The sequence below is a fragment of the Folsomia candida genome, unplaced genomic scaffold, assembly GCF_002217175.1.
Source record: "Folsomia candida strain VU population unplaced genomic scaffold, ASM221717v1 Fcan01_Sc044, whole genome shotgun sequence".
Lineage (NCBI taxonomy): Eukaryota > Metazoa > Arthropoda > Collembola > Entomobryomorpha > Isotomidae > Folsomia > Folsomia candida.
In genome coordinates, this window is record NW_019091236.1 from 282,273 (window position 1) to 306,796 (window position 24,524).

The window sequence follows — 24,524 nt, forward strand, 5'->3', positions numbered from 1 at the left end:
TTCAAGGTGATTGTTTTTCAATAATCTTCATTTTGGGTCGACATTGTCTTTAACATATGTAGCGTGCCTTTGACGATTCGACAACGGCACACAATGTAGCTGCCCAAAACCTTACAAGGGATAGTCGCACAGCTCCTCGAGTCCCGGGTGCCCACCATGTTTTCTATAATAGGAACCCAGCCGAAGGATTCACATGTCCAGGTAAAAGCCGTATTCGGCGCTGAAGCGTGGCGCCGAACTTAAAAATCTGCATTTTCGACCAATTCCAAACCCCCATAACTTTTGCAATTTCCGTCGCATTTTCAATAATTGTGCTTTAACGAATCACAAAAGTTGAAATCTTTAGAAGAAATGAAAAATCTTTATTTTTTGAAATATTTTGAGAACCTTTTTAGCGTGTTTGGAATTTGGAAGTTTTACAAAAATTAAAAAATCTCGGTTTCTTTAAATTTCATGGAAATCGAAAGTTTTATTTGTTGTCACGACTTTGGTTGACAATTTTGAAAATCTATCAAGAATTGTACAAGTTATAGCGTTTATAAAAATAAAAACATTCGAATTAGGGAAATGTGGTGCAAAATTTGAGTTTTTCACAGAAACATGAATAAATCCTTCATCTATGGTGCAAGTAAATTCTAAAAAATATATAGTGGCTACCCTAGACTCGAGGGGCAATCGGGAAACTTCCAAAGCTAGATTGCTGATGCAATTGTTTTAGTGGATAATGGCCCGGCCCCTGCTAGGAATGTCAAAAGCAGTAACTTTTGTAATGTCTTAAACAGGGTACAAAAGGTTATGAGATACTTTTTACTTGCTTAGCTTTATTTACAATGTTTACATTAGCTTTTAATTTTTACTACATAATCTATCTGTTCATAAATTAAGAAAATCAAGCTTCGATTGTGTTTAGCTCATATTCACATTAATAAGCCAGAAACACAAAATGTCTGCTTGCTTTACTAGTAGGCTTTTCTACTTTTCATTTTCTGGCTACCATTCTTAATTATTGTTTGTTTTTGGTTCGACATTGACACGCTACGCAACTGCTCAAAATCTTCGAAACATTTAAATAATTTTCCATCCAATTTTTTTAATGAGCACTAGGGCCCGGCCCCCTTCGGGGCCCGGCCCTGGGGAAAACCCCCACCTGGTAGCCCCTCGTAAGGGCCCTGTGTAAATATTCACGAACTTTGCAAATCATATTAGGCCTTCCATATATAATAAATTTTACACATTTATCCCAAAATTTTAATCCCAAAATCTTTACTTTTAACAAAATCAGACATCAATATACCAAATCTCGTCATGCGTCGTGTCCCAATAACTCGTCAAGTTTTGACTCCCCCCGCCAAAGACGTAGACACGTCTCAATTTTGGAACAAATGCGGCCCCCGTTCTCGAAAAGAGGATTTCACCCCCTCCCGGGAGTCCTGCCACGGGGCAATACTCTCCCACATCAGAGGGTAACTGGTACCAATAAATGGAATCGGTTGGATGAAATCCGCCCACAATGAAGCCCTCTCGCTCGTCATTGGTTGCCGACATCATCTGGACGAAATCGTCGGGGATGTGCAAGTTAGCAATTGCCCCGATATCTGGACCCGGAGAGTAAACCACGTGGTCATAGGGCAGGCTCACGGCGGCATTACCCATCCCGAAAAGATACGCCCGCTCAGCATTCTTGTCCCAAAATGCGACCGCGGTACGAAACTTTGTCGGCAGGTCGGCCAACCTGAGCCACGTGTTGGTCCCGTGGTCAAAACGGATTACCCCGTTTTGAAATAAATTTCCCGCCATGACATAAGAAATGGAGGAGTTGTACGAGAACGAGGCGCTGTACTGGAGGTCTATATGTCTTTCCGTTCAAAAGTTATCGGAGCTACGGACAGACAGACAGACGGACAGACAGACAGACAGACATAACGATCTTATAAAGGGCTTTCACCCCTTAATAAAGGACACGCACTCGACTTTAAAATCAACAAGTTACAAATATCATTTATTACCATCTCAATGTAATTTGCATGAATACATAAAATGCAAAAATATGCAGAACGCGGACCAATCAAACTTTCTCGTCCGCCCCGACTTTATGGATATTTCTTAAATGCATAGTGAGATATCTGCTTTTCGAAAAGGCTTTTCCACACCCCTCCTGCCCGCATGGGAAGGGCCGCTCGCCCGTGTGGACTTGGCGGATGTGAGCCTTCAGCTCAGATTTGCCCGTGTACCTGTTCAGAAAAATTCATTCATTCAGAAGTTATTCAATCCGATTTCCGACGGAAGATTTTCATTCACATTCATTCATTTTTTTCCAAATTCATTTAACTTCATTTCTAAGCAAAGGATCATTTACCTGAAATGATGGAATCTTTCAGCCATTTTCATTCAAATGACAGTAAATTCATTTTCATTTAAATCATACATAATTTGTCAAATTAATGAAGGTGAACAGGTATGTATGTTTACTCTAAATATACGTACCCTTTTCCACACTCCGGACAGGAAAAGCGGACCGGGACGACGTAGCCGGGTGTGTGTATCCGGCGGATGTGAAGTTTCAACTCGGGATTTCCCCTAAACCCCCTTTTGCAATGGGGGCAGGGAAATGGACGCTCCCCCGTGTGCTTCCTGGTGTGTCGGATTAACTCATTTTTAGAAATGAATGAAGTTCCACACGTCTGTGAAATTCGAGAAAAAGTATGTAAGTATGTTGAAATGTATGATATGGTTGAAATTTCGAAATTAAGCGGTCCATGTCAATACAGCCAAGGTTTCTTTAGCCAGGCTGTGCGATGGTGCGAATTTGGCAAAATATTTGAGGTCAAAGTTGAAAAACGGGCGATTTTTACCAGGCGGTGGAAGCAAACTCAACTTCCATTCTCTTCCCGTGTTAAAAATTGCACATTTTTTAACTTTGACCTCAAATATTTTGCCAAATTCGCACCATCGCACAAACTGCCTCGAGAAACTTTGGTTGTACTGACATGAACCACGTATGTAATTTCAAAATTTCAACCAAATCGGAGGGTTACACTTCACACCATCGCATTATAAGTAAACTGCAGCTTGATAAAGTTAAAGATATTGAAAAGCGGAGCATTATTTTTAAGAGTGTAAGTTGAATGGCGACTTTTTACATTCTCAATAATTTTTTGACAAAATTGTTACCGGCGGAGGTACTATGTGACTCTACCGCGTGGTAACACTATAGTAACAAATTGTCTTCTGAGGGTAAGAAATTGCCTCCGGTATGGGTAACATTTTTATTACCCGAGCATTGACATTGGGCGCTGAGCAGGATTTAGCCTCTTTATATATGCCACCCTTTGGTGATAAATTATTACCCGAGCGGTAGAATCACATAGTACCTCCGCCAGTAACAATATCGTCAAAAAATTGTTAAGAGTGTAAATTATGTTACACGTATAAAAATTAAGATTATTGAACAAACTTACATACCTCACATTTGTGCGGTTTCTCGCCACGGTGACCCCTCATGTGACGATTGAGTCCTCTGGCATTCGATAAACGTTTCCCACTAAATAAATATTTCCAAAATTTGTAACATATGCAAATACCTTCCTTCAATTAAATATGATAGGTACCCTCCATCCATGCAGGATTGAACTTTTTCAGAGAGTTGAGAAATCTGGGAAACTGTGAGTCTCAGGAATTTTGCTTAGGCTTATGAGGGGGGAAATTGACTGACAATGACGTAGTTTCTCAGATTTCCCCAATTTTGAAAAAGATGGATGGGGAGTATTTCGGAATTTTGTGTCTACCCGCCCCATACAGGGTCACGCTACAATGTAAAGATTTTCGATGGGAAAAAAATTCATAAATTTCCATTAGTTACCGAAATTTTGTCTCCAAAATTCAACACTTTGGAGACATTACTCCCCGTCATTAGATTTCCATTAGTTTTGATAATAATTATAAAACTCTCAGTTCAAAATCATGCAATTAAATATGGTTCATCTATTTAAAATGCGTCATTTTTGTCTACAGGATTATTTGGTGCATGCTGTAATTCTTATGAACGAGGCGTTTAGCCCGCATCTGCGAGCCACTTTAGCCCGTCAGTCAATCTCAACCTGCCCCCAGTACTGCGGGAGTCAAAAAAGCACATACACACACACACACATACATACACAGACATCAAGTGGCTATTCTTGAACTAATTTGGAGTTTGAGCCGTTCATGCAATTCTTCACATCTTTACAAAACTATTTAATAACATTTTGAAAACTTTGAACCGTTGAGAGGTACCAGGCATGTTGATAGGAAAATCAATAAAATATGTGGTATGGATATATAAAAATGACTCATTTTTAGCACATGAATCACAACAGATATTTAAGGGTTTTCCCTTTTGAATTTTCCATTTAAATCTCCCTGTGTATGTACATAATCTACAAAAACCACGGAAACACTTTGTTTTCCTAGAAAACCCCCATGATTTTCGGAACCCTGCGCACAAATAATTTGCAGAAATTTATAGACAAGCATTACCACTCATAGCAAACCCACGCGTCACCATCAAGCTCCTCCTCCTCCTCCTCGACCATAAATTTGTCAGGGTCCTTAAACTTATCTTTGGGCCCGATGTTATGGACCTTTTTCAAGTGGAGGGTGAGATATTCGTTCCTCGCGAAGGACTGACCACACCCGTCCTGCCCACAGGCGAATGGTCGCTCGCCCCTGTGCACCTGGCGGACGTGGGCCTCAAGCTGGTACTTGCTCGAGTAGGATTTTCCACACTGCGGGCACGGAGGTCGGATTGGGGGGACATAGCCGGGTGTGTGAGACTTGACGTGACCTCGGAATGCTACCCGACCTTTGAAGGTAGCTTGGCAGTGGGGGCAGTGAAAGGGACCCTTCTTACGACCTGGGGGGATTATTTTGTTGGGGGACTGCTTTTCTGTGAAGGAATGGGACTCGGATGTCTGTAAAGTTTGGGAAAAAGAAAGTTTTTAAGCCTCCTGAGGAAATTAGCCTCCCTTATAATAAAAGCCTCCCCCTCAATATACTCCCAGGCCATTGACGAGTAATGCTCTCTCGCTGATGAGTAAATTGTGATTATGACACAATTAAGATCTGGATAAGCTAACTATTAAGGAAAAAACGTATGCATTTATATATCATGTGATGATTTTGGGTGGGAGGCGATTGGCCTGGGAGGATATTAAATGGGAGGCTATTGGTAAGGGAGGCTAATTTCCTCGGAAAGCAATTGATCGCAGACGATTGGGGGGGGGGCATGATCAGTAAGCTCGATTTATGAACGTCCCTGACCGCGGAGGATGCTTGCAACGAGAATAGTGTGAATGTCACAAATGATTTTCCGACACTTATAAAATTTTTAAGAGTGGTGAGTGGCGCTCATGAATATTTGCTCAGCTTGGACTGGACTTACTTCGTTTTTTACCTCCACATGGGACGATTCCTGAGGGGTTTTTGATTGCCTGAAAGTAATATAAATAGATAAAGTTATCCTTTTAGAGAAAGACTCCGTCCGAAAATTTTCCAGCATTGAGTTTAATTTAATAATTATTCAGTTAAATATCCAACCTACCGAAAAAATTCTTCGTTGTTATTGTCGAGTTCGTCGGGATCTTCAACCTTGACCTCAAACACCTCGTCCACTACTTCGTCTTCTAGCATGATGGGCGTAGAGGTGGACGAGGCTGTGTCGTGATTTGTAGCTTTTGTACGTTTTCTGGAGTAGGTTCGAGGCTGTGGAATACGATTCAGTTTAAGGTCACTTTGTGGGTAAGGAGGAGGAGAATCGTGGCGTTTCCGTTTTCTGCGTAGATAATAATAAAATTTGTAACGTTTTTGAGGCAAAATACCGATAGAATCCTACATAATTATATTATTTGGAAATTCTAAATAAATATTCACGCAATGCTTGGTAAACTCTGCAACCTTTTACAAAATTTATCAACCCAGTTAGCCCACAAATTTTTGTAAGCTAAAAGCTTACTAAGCTTGCTCAGGTCGCTTTAGATTTCGTAAAACCTTGCAAAATTATCTAGGTACGGATTTTACAAAGTTATCAATGATTGCGTGAATGTAGTACCGTAGTGATTGATTTTTAGCTTTTATTGGAGTCTCGTGGTCAGATTTTTGTAAGAATCCGATCCTCTCCTCGGGGTCACAGAAATTGTCACTGTGTTTGGTAAAAAATTGATCCACCTCTCCCAGCGGGTCGGCACCCAGGTTGCGGTTGTCGTCGTTTTCCACTTTGATTTCCACCTCATCCAGGACGTCGTCCTGCTCATAATAATTATCTGAAAGTGAGGAGAGCTAAATTTACAAAAATATTTATAAAATGTAAAACGCGTCTGGCAAAAAATTAATTAATTGCAATCTAACTTCACCTGTCATTTTGTAAACTTCGAATTATGTCCCCTCTCTTTTTTAGAGAATCGCGAAAATTTTAAGTAGTTGTTTCCTATTTTGGAAATAATCACATAAAATATAAAATTAGTGTACGTTCGGTTTACTACCCTACTTATCAATTTTCAGACTTCACCTTGCTGGAGCAAGTTCAATCTTGGGGGCAGTAAATTTTATTACAACTATCATCAACATACGAGTTGAGGGTATGACTTGGGATCGAACTCCTTTATTTGTTTGATCAGTTTTTTTAACCGCTATCCTTCTCCTGCTTTCCCTTCCAGTTCTTGCTGGAGCCATTACAATACTTTTAACAGATCGTAACCTAAATACTTCATTTTTCGACCCTGCCGGGGGCGGCGACCTTATCTTGTACCAACACTTGTTTTGATTTTTTGGTCACCCAGAAGTTATATTTTAATTCTTCCTGGATTTGGCATAATTTCACATATTATTACATTTGAAAGAGGTAAAAAACAAACTTTCGGTCAATTAGGTATAATTTACGCGATAATAGCAATCGGTCTTCTAGGATTTATCGTTTGAGCACATCATATATTTACTGTGGGAATAGATGTAGACACTCGTGCTTACTTTACAGCCGCCACTATAATTATTGCCATCCCCACAGGAGTGAAAATTTTTAGCTGAGTGGCGACACTTCAAGGAAGAGCTTTAATTATCTCCCCAACTTTAATATGAGCCATAGGCTTTGTATTTTTATTTACTGTGGGGGGTCTCACAGGAATTATTTTAGCTAACTCTTCACTTGACATCGTACTTCACGACACTTACTATGTAGTCGCCCACTTTCACTATGTTTTATCTATATACTAGAAACGTATTATCTTCGTTAGGAAGTTATACCTCAGTAGCTGCCGTTATTCTATTCAGCTTTATTATTTGGGAATCTATTTCGACTGCCCGCCCTAGAGTCCATAACTTTATTTACTCTTCATCAATTGAATGACTTCAAAATACACCCCCATCCGAACACTCATACTCGGAGCTATCCTTAGTCACACATTTTTAATGTGGCAGATTAGTGCAGTGAACTTAAAATTCAAAAATGAATAATTTATTCTTTTAAAAATTGCAACTTGAGCGGCTTTAGGGTTCCAAAACGCTTCTTCACCTTTAATAGAACAACTAATCTTTTTCCATGACCACACCCTAACAATTTTGATTTTAATTATTTCTATTGTAGGATTTAATTTATTCTCAACTATACACAACACAAATATTGACCAACATATAATAGAATCCCAAGGTTTAGAGCTATTTTGAACTATTATCCCAAGTTTTATTTTAATTTTTATCGGCCTTCCTTCTATTCGCTTATTATATTTATTAGATGAGGTATATAACCCGGCAATCACCATTAAAACTATCGGGCATCAATGATATTGATCTTATGAATATTCAGATTTTATTAACTTAGAATTTGACTCATACATAATCCCGTCAAATGAAATAAGAATAAATATATTTCGTTTAATTGACGTTGATAACCGAATAATAGCCCCTCTGAACTCCCAAGTCCGCACTTTAATTACAACTGCTGATGTTTTACACTCATGAACAGTCCCAAGAATGGGAATTAAAGCTGACGCTGTCCCAGGACGTCTAAACCAAGTTAATTTTTATACAAACCGCCCTGGATTATTTTTCGGACAATGCTCAGAAATTTGCGGAGCAAATCATAGATTTATGCCCATCGTAATTGAAACAATCCCAGGAAAAAACTTCATTAAATGAGTAAAAAATATATCTAAATAAATTATTCATTAAATGGCTGAAAGTAAGCGTCGGTCTCTTAAACCGTTTTATAACAATTTAACAAATGTTTTTAATGAAAAAATTAGTTAACATTATTTATAATATAGTTTTGTCAAGACTAAGTAGTTTAAAAAACATTTTTTTATTCCTCAAATAGCACCCATTATATGGCTATCTCTTTTTTTATTGTTCTCTTGACTATTCCTTCTATCTGTAATTAAAATTTCTAATATTAAAAATACTAATATGAATGCCAACGTTGGTCAAACTAATACCCCACTTAGTAACGACGAAACCGATCATATAAATTGAAAATGATAATAACTAATTTATTTTCAGTGTTTGACCCTTCATCAATAATTTTTATATCTTTAAACTGAATTAGATCATTAATTGTTTTAATGATTTTAACGCCTATGTTTTGAGTCACCCCTAATAAATTTTTTTTATTGACCTTAAGAATTTGCAAAAAACTTCATGATGAATTTAAAATACTGCTAGGACCCCACTCATCAGTAGGAAGAACTATCCCATTTATCTCTTTATTGATATTTATTCTAATAAATAATTTTATGGGCTTATTTCCATACATTTTTACAGCTTCAAGACACATAGTTTTGACCTTAACTTTAAGATTACCTCTATGACTATCATTTATGACGTACGGCTGATTAAATTATACCAAACATATGTTCGCCCATTTAGTGCCACAGAGCACTCCAAATTTATTAATACCATTTATAGTATTAATCGAATCAATTAGAAATGTAATCCGGCCTTTAACTTTGGCAGTCCGACTTATAGCTAACATGGTAGCAGGACACCTATTAATAACTCTTTTGGGCAGCCAAACAGCAGCCGCCTCTAACTTAATCTTAGCTAGATTAATCTTAACCCAAATTCTTTTATTAACCCTAGAATCTGTTGTAGCTATAATTCAATCTTACGTTTTTGCGGTGTTATCAACACTATACGCTAGAGAAATTACACCCCACTAAATAAGTAAGGATAATAAAGAGAGACCACTCATTCCACTTAGTAGACCTAAGTCCGTGGCCCCTTACTGGGGCCACGGGCGCTTTCATTTTAACTACAGGCATTGTAAAATGATTCCAAGAAATAAATATAAATTTATTTTTATTCGGTATAATAATTATAACCCTAACTTGCATTCAATGATGGCGTGACATCAGACGAGAGGGGACCTTTCAAGGACTCCACACTTCAATTGTAGCCAAGGGATTGCGCTGAGGTATGATTTTATTTATTACATCTGAAGTATTATTTTTTTTCTCGTTTTTCTGAGCATTCTTCCATAGAAGTCTTGCCCCTTCTATAGAAATCGGTTTAATATGACCCCCTAGGGGAGTACTTCCGTTTAACCCATTTCAAGTCCCACTCTTAAATACTATTATTCTTCTTGGTTCAGGCGTAACAGTAACTTGAGCCCACCACAGAATTATAGAAAATAATTTTTCCCAAGCATTCTTAGGGCTACTATTAACAGTCACCCTAGGTGTATATTTTACTTCACTTCAAGCTCTTGAATACTGAGAAGCATCTTTTACAATCTCAGACTCAGCCTATGGGTCAACTTTTTTTATAGCAACAGGATTTCATGGAATCCACGTAATTATTGGCACAACATTTCTTATTGTGTGTCTCTCACGACATATAAAAAGTCACTTCTCAAGAAATCTCCATTTTGGTTTTGAAGCAGCTGCTTGATACTGACATTTTGTTGATGTGGTGTGCCTTTTTCTTTACATAAGTATCTACTGATGAGGAGGTTAAAGTATATTTATAGTATAAAAAGTACACCTAACTTCCAATTAGAAGGTTCAATTTGTTAGATAAATATAATTTTAATAATATTTATTATCTCATTCGGGCTACCCTCAATTTTAATTTTACTAAACTCTTTTATTGCAAAAAAAAATATACAAGAACGAGAAAAACCTTCAGCATTCGAATGCGGATTCGACCCCAAAAGATCCTCACGACTTCCTTTTTCTCTTCGGTTCTATTTAATCGCAGTGGTATTTTTAATTTTTGATGTAGAAATTACTCTAGTCATCCCCCTGCCAGTTATTCTTACATCAATAAATTGAGCCCACACTCTAACTCTATTAACATTCTTCATCTTAACCTTTTAATGGGACTTCTACATGAATGGAACCATGGAGCCTTAGACTGAAAATAATATTATATATTAATAAAATAAAGGATTGTAGTTAAAAATAACATCTGGGTTGCATTCAGAAAGTACTGTGAAAGTCTATCTTACACTAGTAAGAAGCGAAAAATCGCGGTCAGTTTCGACCTGAAAAATTTGGGTTCTCCCCTTATTTTAAAGGAAGCCAAAGAAGCGGCGAGCCACTGTTAATGGCTATTAGGCACTCAGCCTCTTTAATAAGAAAAGGGAGCCAAATTTAAGCCGCTAACTTAAAATTTTAACGGTTAAACTCCGTTATTTTCTTTTTTCTATTTTAGTTTAATTAAAAACAAAACATTTTCAATGTTTAAATAAATAAATATATTTTTATGGGATACATTTTCAAGACTCAGTCTTCCCCTACAACTTCAACGTAGTGCTCTTTTATATAAGCTATAAAAATATAAACTAAGCTAAAAATAAAACCAATACACCCATAAAGAAACTAAATATGAAGAATTTCATTCTTACGGAATTTAATACATCTGCCTTGGAAGAAATAAACTTAGATTTGTCAATAAATCCTTGCCCCCCTAAAAACTCCACTCAACCTTGGTCCGCAAGATTTAAAATTTTTACGCCGTACTTAATAATAGGAGTCAGAGCAAAAGTAGAAATAAAAGGAAGCAGTCACATCGAACCTAAAAAATAGTCTAAACCTGAGGTAGGGCTAATTTTCTTTATACCTTAAAGTCTACTAAGAAAAAATAAATAAAGAAAAAACTAAAAATTATAGTAACGACCAATAATTTAAGCCACAGGGGTAGAAAAATAAAATTCATAGGAAATATATAAACTCTAAGCCACCCGCCAGCCAAAACTGACATAAAAATTAAAAATGTTATCGGAATTAGTATGTTAATTCTCTCAGCTAAACTTAAAAGATACCGGTTGCCCATAGTTATTAAAAAAGATAAATACAAAAGGCGAACAGAGTACGTTAATGTAAACAATGTAGATAAAACTATTAAGCATCCCATAATTAAATTTATTTTACCTTGAAAAAAAAATTCAATAATTATATCCCTAGAAAAAAATCCTGATAAAAACGGAAACCCACAAAGAGCTATTGAAGAAATAATGAAATACAAAGATGTGACTGGGCAAGAAATCATTAACCCCCTATCGCTCGAATATCCTGAGTGTCCCCTATAGAATGAATAAACACCCCAGCACATAGAAATAATAGGGATTTAAATATAGCATGAGTTAAAAGATGGAAAAAGGCATACTCGTAGAAGCCCAGCCCCAAAGATGTTATTATTAACCCGAGCTGACTTAGTGTTGATAAGGCAATAATTTTTTTTAAATCTATCTCAAAATTAGCCCCTAAACCAGATATAAATATAGTCAACATACCAGTAAATAATAAAAAATTATTGACACCTAGAATGTAATTAAACCGAATTAATAGATACACCCCAGCTGTGACTAAAGTAGATGAATGCACAAGAGCCGAAACTGGGGTGGGGGCTGCTATAGCCGCAGGTAGCCAGGCAGAAAAGGGTATTTGAGCTCTTTTTGTTATAGCTGCTAAAATTACTAGGATAACTATAAAAGAAACTACTTCGTACGAATAGACAAACTGCGAATAAAAAAAATTCCATCTACCAAAATTCAGTAGCCATGAAATGCATAAAAGAATAGCTACGTCACCCACACGGTTAGAGAGAACTGTAATTATACCCGCATTTGCTCTTTTTAATTTTGGTAGTAAATTACTAAACAATACGACACAAGACCGAGTCCGTCCCACCCCAATAAGATTCTAATTATATTAGGGCTTAAAATTATAAAGACTATACTCAAGACAAAGAAATACACTAAAAAAATAAACCGAGTTAAAAACTTGTCCCCCTCTATATATATGATTCTATAAAAAGTACCATAGAAGAAATAAATATTACGAGCCCTGTGAATCTCAAACTTATTCAATCAAAAATAAGAGTTATAATAATAGAAGTTGATCTAAAAGAAAATATTTCTCATTCAACAAATATAGTTTCAGCAGAAAGAAAATATAAAAGACCAAACCGCATACTGATTAAGCTAGCCACTAATAATAAAACCCCTAAATAAAAAGGTAAAACCAAATAAAATATTACTTAAAGGGCTCCCCCATCTATAGAATCACAAACTAAAATTTTTCTTAAACTATTTAAATGAAATTATTTAGTAAATGTAAAAATAAAATTAGACCCTAAAACTAAAAAATTTACTGGGACAATGTGAAGTCTAATAGTGTGGATCTCACGAACATTAGAATGAACAAACCCATATAGTGAATTATAAGAAGGACCCGTGTTGTGAAAACGAAAATATAAATAATGTAAAAACCGCCCCTAAAAAGGAGCCTAGGGGAAAGAATAAAAGTATAATATAATCGTAACTCATAATTCTAGCTATCAAAAAAATCTCTGATAATAAATTAATAGTCGGAGGGGCAGCAATATTCGACGCGCAGAGAAAAAATATTAGTAAAGAAAAAATACGAAAACTTAAAATAAGCCCCTTATTAATAAAAAAAACTTCGGCTCCCAGTTCGTTCGTAGTATAAGTTAACCATACAAAATAAACCTGAAGAGGAAACTCCATGAGCTACTATCATCACTAAGGCCCCCATAAATCCCCATGAATAGAGAGTTATTAGCCCCCCAATCACCATAGCTTATGGGCTACTGAAGAGTACGCTACTAAAGCTTTAAAATCATTTAAACGACAACACAAGATCCCTGTAAACATTATTCTAGCTAATCTTAGCCCTATAAAGTAAGGGCTAAACTTTATAGCCGAAACCCCTGTGATACTAAGAACTCGTATAAGCCATAGCCCCCTAACTTTAATAAAACCCCAGCTAAAATTATCGAGCCTGCCACGGGGGCCTCAACATGAGCTTTAGGGAGTCACAAATGTGTAAAATACATAGGGAGTTTAACTAAAAAGGCTATCGAACCCATAAAAGCAGTAATAACGAAGAAATTAAAACCTGAAAATGAATAAAAAAGTAACTCCCTTAAAATAAAGAAACGCCACCTCCAATTATATATAAGTACATAATTAATAAAAGTAAAGGTAGCGACGCTGTGAGCGTATAAAATAAAAAATACATTCCTGCTTGAAACGCTCAGGTTGGTAGCCCTCAACCCATAATAATTAAAAGTGTCGGGATTAGAGAAACCTCAAAAAAAAAATAAAAAAATAATAAGTTACCCGAAAAAAAAGTCAATAGTAAAATAAAAAGTAAAAAAAAACAAAACTATAAAAATAAAAAGTATCTCCTTGAAACGAAAAATTTTATATCTAGAAAAAATTATTAAAATTCTAACCCAACTCTTAGAGACACTAAAATAAATCTAATCCCGTCATAATAAAATAAAGAGTCTAAGTAAAACGTTTCTGGCTGACCCACTAATGTTAAATTACTAGATAAACAGAAATAAATGTTAAACATAAATTAAATTTAATTTAAACTTCTTTAAAAACCCTATAAATAAAAAATAAAAAATAAATTTACTATCATAAATTTTAAAAAAAATTAAAAGACTTAAAATAGTCACCTCCATGCGTCCGTCTTATCGTCACTAAAATAGAAAGACCTAAAGCACCCTCACATGCTGTAAAAGTAATATAAACTAAAGAATAGAAAAATCTCCTTTTCTCAATAATGCTAACAATAAAAGAAAAACCCCTAATCTAATTATTCAAGTCTTAAAAGAACAGACAAAAGATGATCCCGCTTAGAGCACACAATCCAAATCCCAGAAAGAATAATTAAACCTCTAATAAAAGATAAAAATATAAGTTTTTATAGTTAATTTTATAATATTAGTTTTGTAAACTTAAGTGTGCTTAAAGCATAAAAACTTCAAAATTAAGTTACCACTTTTTTCCAACTTCCAAAGCTAATATTTTTCATAAATTAAATTTTGTATAAAAATATTTTTGTTAACTTCCGCAAGAATTAGAGCTATATTTTATCTAAGAAGACACCAGTAATAATAATAGTTTTAATTATTTCTCAGACTATAATTTTATGCATCACTGTATGATTTTTTATAAAAACTAGATGATTTTCCTATATTTTATTCCTAATTTTTTTGGGGGGGTTAATAGTTTTGTTTATTTATATCACTAGCCTAGCGTCAAATGATTAATTAGATTAAAAATATCACCCTCCCAAATAGTATTTTTATCCCCATAATTTTGGTATTCTTTATAATTATAAATGTAGACTTCCAAGAATTTAAAGAGTCAGAACAAGATTTCTTATAACAAAAACATTTAATTTCCTTTATAGATGAAACAACTGCATTCTTTTAACCACTTCTATACTTTATTATTTTTAACCCTGTGATTGTAGTAAAAATTTCTAATAAATTTGAGGCCCCTCTCAAAACCCTCTCACACTTTTTAAAATAATGATAGCAGAACGGAAAATACACCCTCTTTTTAAAATTGCCAATAATGCTTTAGTAGATCTTCCTGCCCCAATTAATATTTCAGCCTGATGAAATTTTGGGTCTCTGCTAGGATTATGCCTAGTAACCCAAATTATCACAGGCTTATTCTTAGCTATACATTACACAGCAGATGTACCATCTCATTCAATACAGTAGCTCATATTACCCGAGACGTAAACTACGGATGGCTTCTACGAGTCATACACGCCAATGGAGCCTCTATATTCTTCATTGCCCTGTACCTCCATGCAGGACGAGGGATTTACTATTCATCGTATACTTATACAATGACTTGAACGATAGGAGTCTTAATCTTATTTTTAGTAATAGCAACTGCTTTCATAGGGTATGTATTAATTTGAGGACAAATTCATTTTGAGCCGCCACAGTAATTACAAATTTATTGTCAGCAATCCCTTATATAGGTTTAATATTAGTACAATGAATTTGGGGGGGATTCGCGGTAGATAACGCTACACTCACGCGATTTTTTACATTCCACTTTGTTCTACCATTCATTATCGCCGGAATAACATTAGTACATCTCCTATTTTTACATCAAACAGGATCAAATAACCCCCTAGGAGTTAATCCACTCAGATAAAATCCCCTTTCACCCATATTATTCATTTAAAGACTTATTTGGATTTATTATGCTTATATGAGGATTAGTATCGCTAACTTTAATATACCCCTATCTTCTAGGAGACACAGAAAATTTTATCCCTGCAAATCCTTTAGTTACCCCCGTTCATATCCAACCTGAATGATATTTTTTGTTCGCTTACGCTATCCTTCGGTCGATCCCTAATAAATTAGGAGGGGCTGCTGCTCTAGTAGTGTCTATTGCCATTTTATTAATTTTACCTATTACTCAAAAAAATAAATTAAAAAGAACTCAATTTAATCCTTTTAATCAAATAAATTTTTGATTAATGATTAATATTGTAATCTTATTAACTTGAATTGGAGCCCGACCGGCCGAAGACCCCTATATTCTTGTAGGGCAAATCTTAACTTTAATATATTTTTTATATTTTTTGACAAGACCTTTAATCACTTTAACCTGAGAAAAAATTCTTAAATAATGTAAATAATTATTTAGCTTAAATAAAGCAATTATCTTGAAAATAATTTACAGGAGTTTAAGCCTCCTAATAATTTAAATTAAGAATTACACCCATGAAATCTTAAAAACACCAAAATCATTAATTTTTTATTGTTCTCTATTATGTTAGGACACCTGCAGCAACTCCTAGCTTTAGCAAACCTTAACTTTATTTTTCTAAACTAGCAACTTTATAGTAATAAAAAAAATTATTAAATTAAGAGACACAGGAAGAAAGGATTTTCAGGCTAAATATATTAATTTGTCATACCGAAACCGAGGTAAAGTGCCCCGAACTCAAATAAATCAATAACAAAAAAAAGAGCCAATGAACCCTAAAAATAAACCTCTCACACCACCCCCAAAAAATATACAACTAACTAAATAACTTATAAAAATGATTCTACCATACTCAGCTAAAAATAAAAGAGCAAACCCACCACTCCCGTACTCGATATTAAAGCCGGATACTAACTCAGACTCTCCCTCAGCGAAATCAAAAGGAGTGCGATTAGTTTCCGCAAGAATAGAGCCTAGCCAGCATAAAAAAATAGGAAATGACACTAAAATAAATCAAACTAAACTTTGGTACAAATGAAATTCATTCAAATTAAAAGAACCAGTCACAAAAATAAAAGACAAAAAAATTAAAGCTATTCTGACTTCATATGAAATTGTTTGCGCCACCCCACGGGTTGCGCCAAGTAAAGCATAATTTCTATTAGATGACCACCCTCTGGCCATTAAAGTGTAAACACCAAATCTAGTACAACAAAAAAAAAATAAACCCCCTAAATAAAAATTAATAAAAGAAGAACTAAGTGGAACAACTCTTCAAAGCAAAATAACCATAAATAGAGAAAAAACTGGGGCAAAATAAAAAGGAATTAAATTAGAAAGAAGAGGGATAGTTTGCTCTTTAATAAATAATTTAATTGCATCCCCAAAAGATTGTAAAATTCCAGTGAAGCCAACCTTATTAGGACCCTTACGAATTTGAATGTAACCTAAAATTTTACGCTCAAATAACACTATAAATGCTACTCTAACCAAAACCCCAACCACTAAAAATAAATAAGAAAAAATTATTATAAATAAATTTAAAAACACTACTAAGTAAAATTTAATTTTATATAAAGATTCTAAATCAATTGCACTAATCTGCCAACTTAGTAAATAAATAATTTAATGCTTAATCCTTTCGTACTAAAACACTAAAATTAAACTAAAAGATAGAAACCAACCTGGCTCACACCGGTTTGAACTCAAATCATGTAAAAATTTAATGGTCGAACAGACCATCTAATAAAAATGCTGCCCCTCAAAGAATTTTTAATTCAACATCGAGGTCGCAATCTAAAGTGTCGATAAGAACTCTCAACTTTAATAACGCTGTTATCCCTAAGGTAACTTCTATTAAATTTTATATTAAAAGTTAATTAATTAAATAAAATTTATTAATAAGAAGTTAATTTTATTCTTTTATTGCCCCAATAAAATATACAACCTGGTTATTAACCAATAAAAATTTTAATACTTAACAGAATACATATATAAAGCTCTATAGGGTCTTATCGTCTAATTAGTCATTTAAGCATTTTCACTTAAAATTTTATTTCAATATATTTAAATAAATAAAACAAAGCCACGTTCAACCATTCATACAATCCTCTAATTAAAAGGCTAATGATTATGCTACCTTTGCACGGTCATAATACCGCGGCCCTTAAATTTTCAGTGGGCAGGTTATACTTTTTATTTTATAAAAAAGAAATGTTTTTGTTAAACAATCGTGACTTAATTTGTCGAATTAATTTATTTTTATTTATTATATTTTTAATTTATTTTAAAAAATTCTACTAATTGAATAATTATTAATAAATTTTATTAATTTAAACCGACAAATAAAATATAACTAAACTTTTTTTAAAAATCCCATTAAATTAGTTATTAAATTAAACTTATTATATTAAAGCTGTTCTTAAGCGAAAATTTAACTAAATAATATATAAAGATATAGATAACTAAATTAAGAGATAGCCCCCTTAAATTTAACAATCAATTAATTAAAATATATTTTTAAAACTCAATCAATACTATGATAGCAAGGATAAACCTTTTTAATTTAACTAGATATAAAATAAATCGAATAAAATCTCAATTCTATAAATAATTTTTAATGTTAATTCAACAACAAATACAAAATAATTTATTACTCTTTATTTTTCGAGAAAATTTTATAAAAAATTAATTAAACTCACACTAATACAAAAGGTACCTTTTGAGTACTTTTAAAATTTTTTATATTTAATCTTATTTCAACTTCCCCCTACGGACTTTATAAAATTAAATTTTCTTTACTATACTAAAAAATTAATTAAATTAAAAAGTTATAATTTTAAAAATCATAATATTAGAGTCAATTCTAAATAAGCTCAGTGTAAATGAAATGCTTTACTTAAGCTATATTACATTACTCAAGATCCTCCTTCCGGAAAATCTACTTTGTTACGACTTATCTAATTTTATAACTAGAGCGACGGGCGATATGTACATATTTTAGAGCTAAATTCAATTTTATTAACATAAAATTACTCTTAAATCCAATTTATCTATAGTTACCAAATATAAAACCATTATTTAAATAAATGTAACCCATTGAGCCATTAAAATTCTACACCTTGATTTGACTTAAATCATATAAAAATTTTAGAAAAAACTTACAAATTAATTCTTAAGACAACGGTATATAAGAAAATTTAATGTTAATTATAGTGTGGTATCTTTTAACTAACAGGTTCCTCTAATAAGAATAAAATACCGCCAAATTCTTTAGGTTTTAAAAATTACTACCTTAGATATTTTATAAAATAAATAACTGGGTATCTAATCCAGGTCTTTTAACTAAAGTTTTAATTAAAATATAAGTTTACATAAAATAAAACTCAATTTCACCTAATTTTTTACTGTAAATAACTTTTATATTAAATTTTCTAAGAAGATTTATTAAACCGTAAGGTATAACCGCGAATGCTGGCACAAAATTTATTCAGAATTTACATAAATTTTTATGCCTAAATTAGTTTCATAATATAAAATACTGCCCTATTACATGTATAAAATTTATAAAATAAATCATTAAGCTAAAATCAAACTTTTCTGCCCAAAGTATAAACCCCCATATTTTTTTAACTATTTTTTTAAGCATAATAGTTAAAAAAATATTATATTAAATATTTTATATATATATATGTAGACTTATATATATAATAAATTTAAACATATTATTATAGCCTTAATTGATTAGTTATTTTAGATTAATCTTTGATTATTTATTCGTTAATTTTTATTATTAATTTTAAGTATATTGATGGTTACGTTATTTTTTTTTTTATACATATAAAATATGTATATATCATTCCTTCCGGAAATTCTAAATATCATAGAAGAACTGCGTTCAGACGCTATACAATCAAATATTTATGCAAAGCCGTTGGCAGAAAAACTGACCCAAGGTATTAAGATGCGATTTGGCGAATGTTTTGATTTTGACACTCCAACGTCGAAAATGTATGCTTTGGCTGCAATTTCGCATCCATTCTTCAAACTACGATGGATACCACAAGAATACCAAGAATATGTTTCCACTTTGAAATCTTTATTCATTTCCGCTTGTCACACTATTGGCAAAAGTTCAGCTTCGTCATCCAAAGTTTTGAACACAAAAATTCAGGAAACTGACGAATTAACTGCTAAAGCTTCGAGATTTCGCTTCGATAATTTGGACAATTCGGTCTCTACGTATAACCATGAAGACAGGATTCAATTGGAGTGCCTAAAATACTTCGACGATAAGAGAGTTGATATCGAAATGTTGCTCTCATATCCAACAATTTTAGAAGTATTTTTAAAGTTTAACACAAATTTGCCATCCTCTGCTCCAGTCGAAAGAACTTTTAGTTATGCAGGTATGATTTTAGGGCCAAAGCGTTCAAGGTTGTCAGATGAATTATTTGAAGCTTTGGTGCTGCTTAAATGTAACAATTAGCGTAGTAATTGTCTGTTGTTTCTGCGTATTCCGGTACTTGATAATAATAATAGTTCAAATAATTAGTAATTATTTAAATAAATTATTTAATTAATTATTTAATTTTTAATAATCCAATCTTTTATTTATTATTTATTATTTAAATGAAATTTAACATTTGGCGTTTATTTATTATTTATAAATTAAATAATTTTGAGATGGAAAATTATTTATTATTTATTATTTAAATAATTCGTTCATTATTTACGCAACTCTGCCAGGGATGCACCGAGTGGTGAAAAATAAGACTCAGCCGAGTGCCGAGTACTCGGCAATCTTTGAAACGAGCGCTCGGCCGAGCACCGAGTTATACATAATAATCGGGCAAAATCTAATAACAATGGACATCTCCCAGCGGATTCTACCTAATTTTGACGGAGATAGTGTCGATTGGTCTCTAATATGATTAATACATGAAATTTGCGAAGGCGCCACGGTTATGGACAGGTTTGGCAGAGATATTTGTATACAAACGTGTGAAATCACATCCCGAAGTTAACAAATTTTAAACTTTCCAAATTCACAGCATATTGTTTCCTATTCAGACACAAATATCTCCATCCTTAGCGCTATGGGGTATTGTCTTATGAAAATGTGATATTAACTACATAAATCTGTGGTCGATTGAAACTAAGGGCATAATCGGTGGGCATACGTTTGGTGATATCCATTCCTAGTACAGTACAAAATTCATTAATTTCATCGTAATTGATGAATTGCAACTTAAAATACGCAAAAATGTTACGAACTATATTTTGCAAAACCCAAAATGCAAGAAAACTTCATTAAATCAGTTTCATGGACAAGATAATTTCTTAAAAAATGACCAAAAAGATGGGGAAATACTCGGCCGAGTAGGACGACAATACTCGGCTGATTCCGAGTAGTAAAAATACACGCCGAGTCGGCCGAGTACTCGGCCTGGCCGAGTACTCGGTGCATCCCTACTCGTGACGAAAATAATTTTGCACTATTAGAAGTTTATTAATCGGTACCTCAAGTAAAAGCGAATTAATTCTCTTCCAAGGGTTTCCTGATGTACTCACCTCAATCCCATCGAAAATTTATGGCTATAATTGGTGAGGAGGATTTCGAATCGAAACCCAAACTCCAAATATGACTTGCATGCTAAATATTTTGAGCGGAGTGTGGGTAAACGTCTGACCGGAAGTCACAAATAAGTAGTAGAGTTCATGCTGCGGCGTATCTAAGCTGTAATTGAAGTATACCGAAGCGTTTCAAAGTGTTAACTAATTATTAGACACAATTTGCATTAAAAACCCGCAAGGGGACGATTTAATTTTTTGCATGGATTTTAAATCTTTCCCAAGTATTTAATTAGTGGTTCATAATCGGTAAGGAAAAACAAAAAATGCGTGTTATTTTCGGAATCTACGTTAAATTTCTTACAAGACTGATGTATTGCATAATAATAATCGACTTCCATCAAGTAGAAAACCATGGATTTATGAAGGGACAGACAAGGGTACGATTTAAATTTTTGCTTACTGTATTCGTATATATTTCGTATATATTTCGTCCTGCCCATATTATTTCCAAAACCAAGTTATACATATTTATAACTTACCAATGATTTTCTTTTCCAATTTTGGAATACAATTCACAATAAGTGGAGCAACTTCTGGACAAAATGAGATCGTGTAACTCATTCCCATCAATGCTAGTGGAATCAGGCCAAGGTACATGCAGGCCACAGGTCGTAGGATGTCTAAGACGTCGTCATTTTCTATTTTCCTTGCAGAAATCATATTTGCCAAAAGGTAGAAGCAAATCAGGCTGTGAAGTAGGCCCAAAACTGACCAACATTTTGAAATGAAGCGGTTCATGCTTGTCAACCGGTGCACGTGGATCATTCTTTCAGATGAATCGAAAGAAAACGGCATCATTGAAAATTTTGCGAACACGTTTCGGTACAAATTTAGCAGAATCCACATTCCCTGCGAAACCAGTTCTGCACCTTGTTCTTTCCCAGGTGCTACCTTAGGGTTACGAATTCTAGTCAGAAATGCTACCCTTTGTTTAACTTCCGATGACATTTTAGTATTTTTGTAGATTAATGGACAAAATTTATAATTTTTGCAGCTGTGAATTTTCTTCGTCATTGTGAAACAATGATAGCTATTCTCCATAATGTTGAAATGACAATCACAAATTTAATATTTGGTAGGATTGATTTTGATAGTTTGGACGCTTCGAATTTTGAGTTGTCAAATGTAATTTAGATAACTCAATTTACAAGATTACGGGTATCCTATTATAAAACTTGATTAGTTATGTATGCATAATCATAATCATATTTTCGATCGTAACATACATACATAACAAAGTTATTTAAATAACATCAACACAAAATATGCACATCCATACTTCCATGTCTTGTCCAAATATTTATCATTTCTGTTGATACCTATTTATTTTGTCTGCAAAAAATTTCGAAGCATTTTATTTCGATTATTCCACAATTCCGTCTTCGCGACAAATCCACAACTTCCAACTACCAATTTAAACTGGATATTTAACATTTCCATATGTAGAATTAACTGTCAATATGTAATAATAGGAGAATATAAATGTACATGTAGGTATAAGCACATATCTAGATACATATGTGCACTGGTCACTAAGATTAAACGACTTGGTATCAAATTTTGTATGTATATTATACATACAAAAACTATGCAAATTTATGTATATTATACATAAATTTCTGTCGAAAAATAAATTTTGATAATATCTTTGTCTCCAAATGTGAGCAAAATATTGCTTAAAAGTTATAGGATTCTAGGCTAAATATAAGGAGTATTGCCCTAAACTGGTCGGGTTTATGGATTAAATGGCGGATAAGGTTCATGTTGTTTGTATGATGATTATTAGCATAATTACGCATTTAAATGTGTGCTTTCGCAATCGTTTCCTTTATATTTCAATAAAAACGTTTATTCGTCTGATAAGTAATAAGTGGTTGTAATAATATAAGGAATGTTATTAACAAAACTCAATACCACAGTGAAAAATGGCATGTATGTACTAACCAGAGCTCCACGCCGCCGATTTTTCGCCGGCGCGCCGCCGAGGCCGACCCAATTTGACACGCCGCCGCCGCCGAGAAAATCCATCGGCGCGCCGAGGCGCGCCGCCGCCGCATAAGTACCGGCGCGCCGCCGAGAAAAAAGATATTTTATACAATTAAAACCAGATAAAACGATCAAAAACGACGAAATTTTAGTTTTAAGGGTTTCATTTGTGATTGACATTGAGAAAATTAATATTTTTTTCCCGATACGCATTCCTAATTAGCGATCTTTTCGAATAGTTCAAATTTTGACACCACCTAAAGGATCGATAACGTATATATTTAAAATATGATATTTTGGGTACATACAAATTGAGTACATAAATACATGGCTTATCGAAATTACTATTTTTTGAGGATATTATATTTTGCCAAGTCCTGGGGTTATTTAAAACTATCAATTATAAAAATTTCAAAAATTTCATGAAAAGTCAAGCTAACTTTTAAATTTTTGAAGTTCCGCCAAGAATCGAGTTATATGGCTATTAAGGCAGTCGAGAAATACAAATATTTGTATTTTTGAAATTCTGTAATGCAGAAAACTCAAATTAACACGAATTAAAAAAAATGGATCGGCTTATTTCTTCGCTGAACCAATTAAAATTAGTACGCGAAATATATTACTATGTCAGAGGAAGCTAAATAAAAAGGTCAGTTATGATCACTGACTGAAAAACAGGCAGAAATATCGGCGCGCCGCCGGCGAGGGCCCAAACGGCGCGCCGCCGACGGTTTTCACTACTCACGCCGCCGCCGACGATTTTTTAACGACGTGGAGCTCTGGTACTAACAAGTAGACAAAACTACTCGTACTAAATATGTAACTTTTGTCCTGATAAATACATATCTTTGCGATCCTAGTATTACATGTGTATCTGTGCAGTAAAAATGCTAAATACTCTCGTTGTATATGAATACTTATGTATGTGAGAACTTATAAATAAACTTTGTGTGCAGTGCATAAATTAGGTACTTATTAAAGGGTGACACCCTTTTTAAAATCCCGTAATTTTGCGAATTTGATGGCCAATTAAAATATGTCATATATCGAAAAATCAAGCCAAAAACTAGCAATCAAGTGACACAAGTCTTGAATGGCACCTTCGAAGAGAAATATTAGCCGAAATTAAATATGGAGACCAATTCTTCATGCAATGGAGTCGTAGATCATCAATTAGTCAAATTTAAATTTGCCCTTGACACTTAAATTATTTAATTAATAATATAATAATGAAACTACTCAAAGTTTCAAGCTGAATCCGAACATTAAATTAGTACTGCTCCTATCTATCGGAGAGTTTAAATAATTTTGTTTCAAAATGTAGCAGAAATTCTGGAAAACCAGCAGAAACCCTAAAAAACCTCAAATAACAAAA

General features: G+C 33.7%; 1 protein-coding gene and 1 pseudogene across 1 annotated transcript; one reads left to right on the top strand and one right to left on the bottom strand.

Annotated features, from left to right (window-relative positions):
* Positions 1–4,445: 4,445 nt before the first annotated feature.
* Positions 4,446–6,393, bottom strand: LOC118433196 (myeloid zinc finger 1-like). The gene is made up of 6 exons (XM_035844881.1): positions 6,382–6,393; positions 6,086–6,312; positions 5,579–5,809; positions 5,432–5,468; positions 4,516–4,949; positions 4,446–4,473 (listed from the first exon to the last, which is right to left on the bottom strand). Exons 1-6 carry the CDS (start codon positions 6,391–6,393, stop codon positions 4,446–4,448), a joined length of 969 nt encoding a protein of 322 aa, XP_035700774.1.
* Positions 6,394–14,781: 8,388 nt separating this feature from the next.
* LOC118433219 lies at positions 14,782–15,956 on the top strand (annotated as a pseudogene).
* Positions 15,957–24,524: the final 8,568 nt, after the last annotated feature.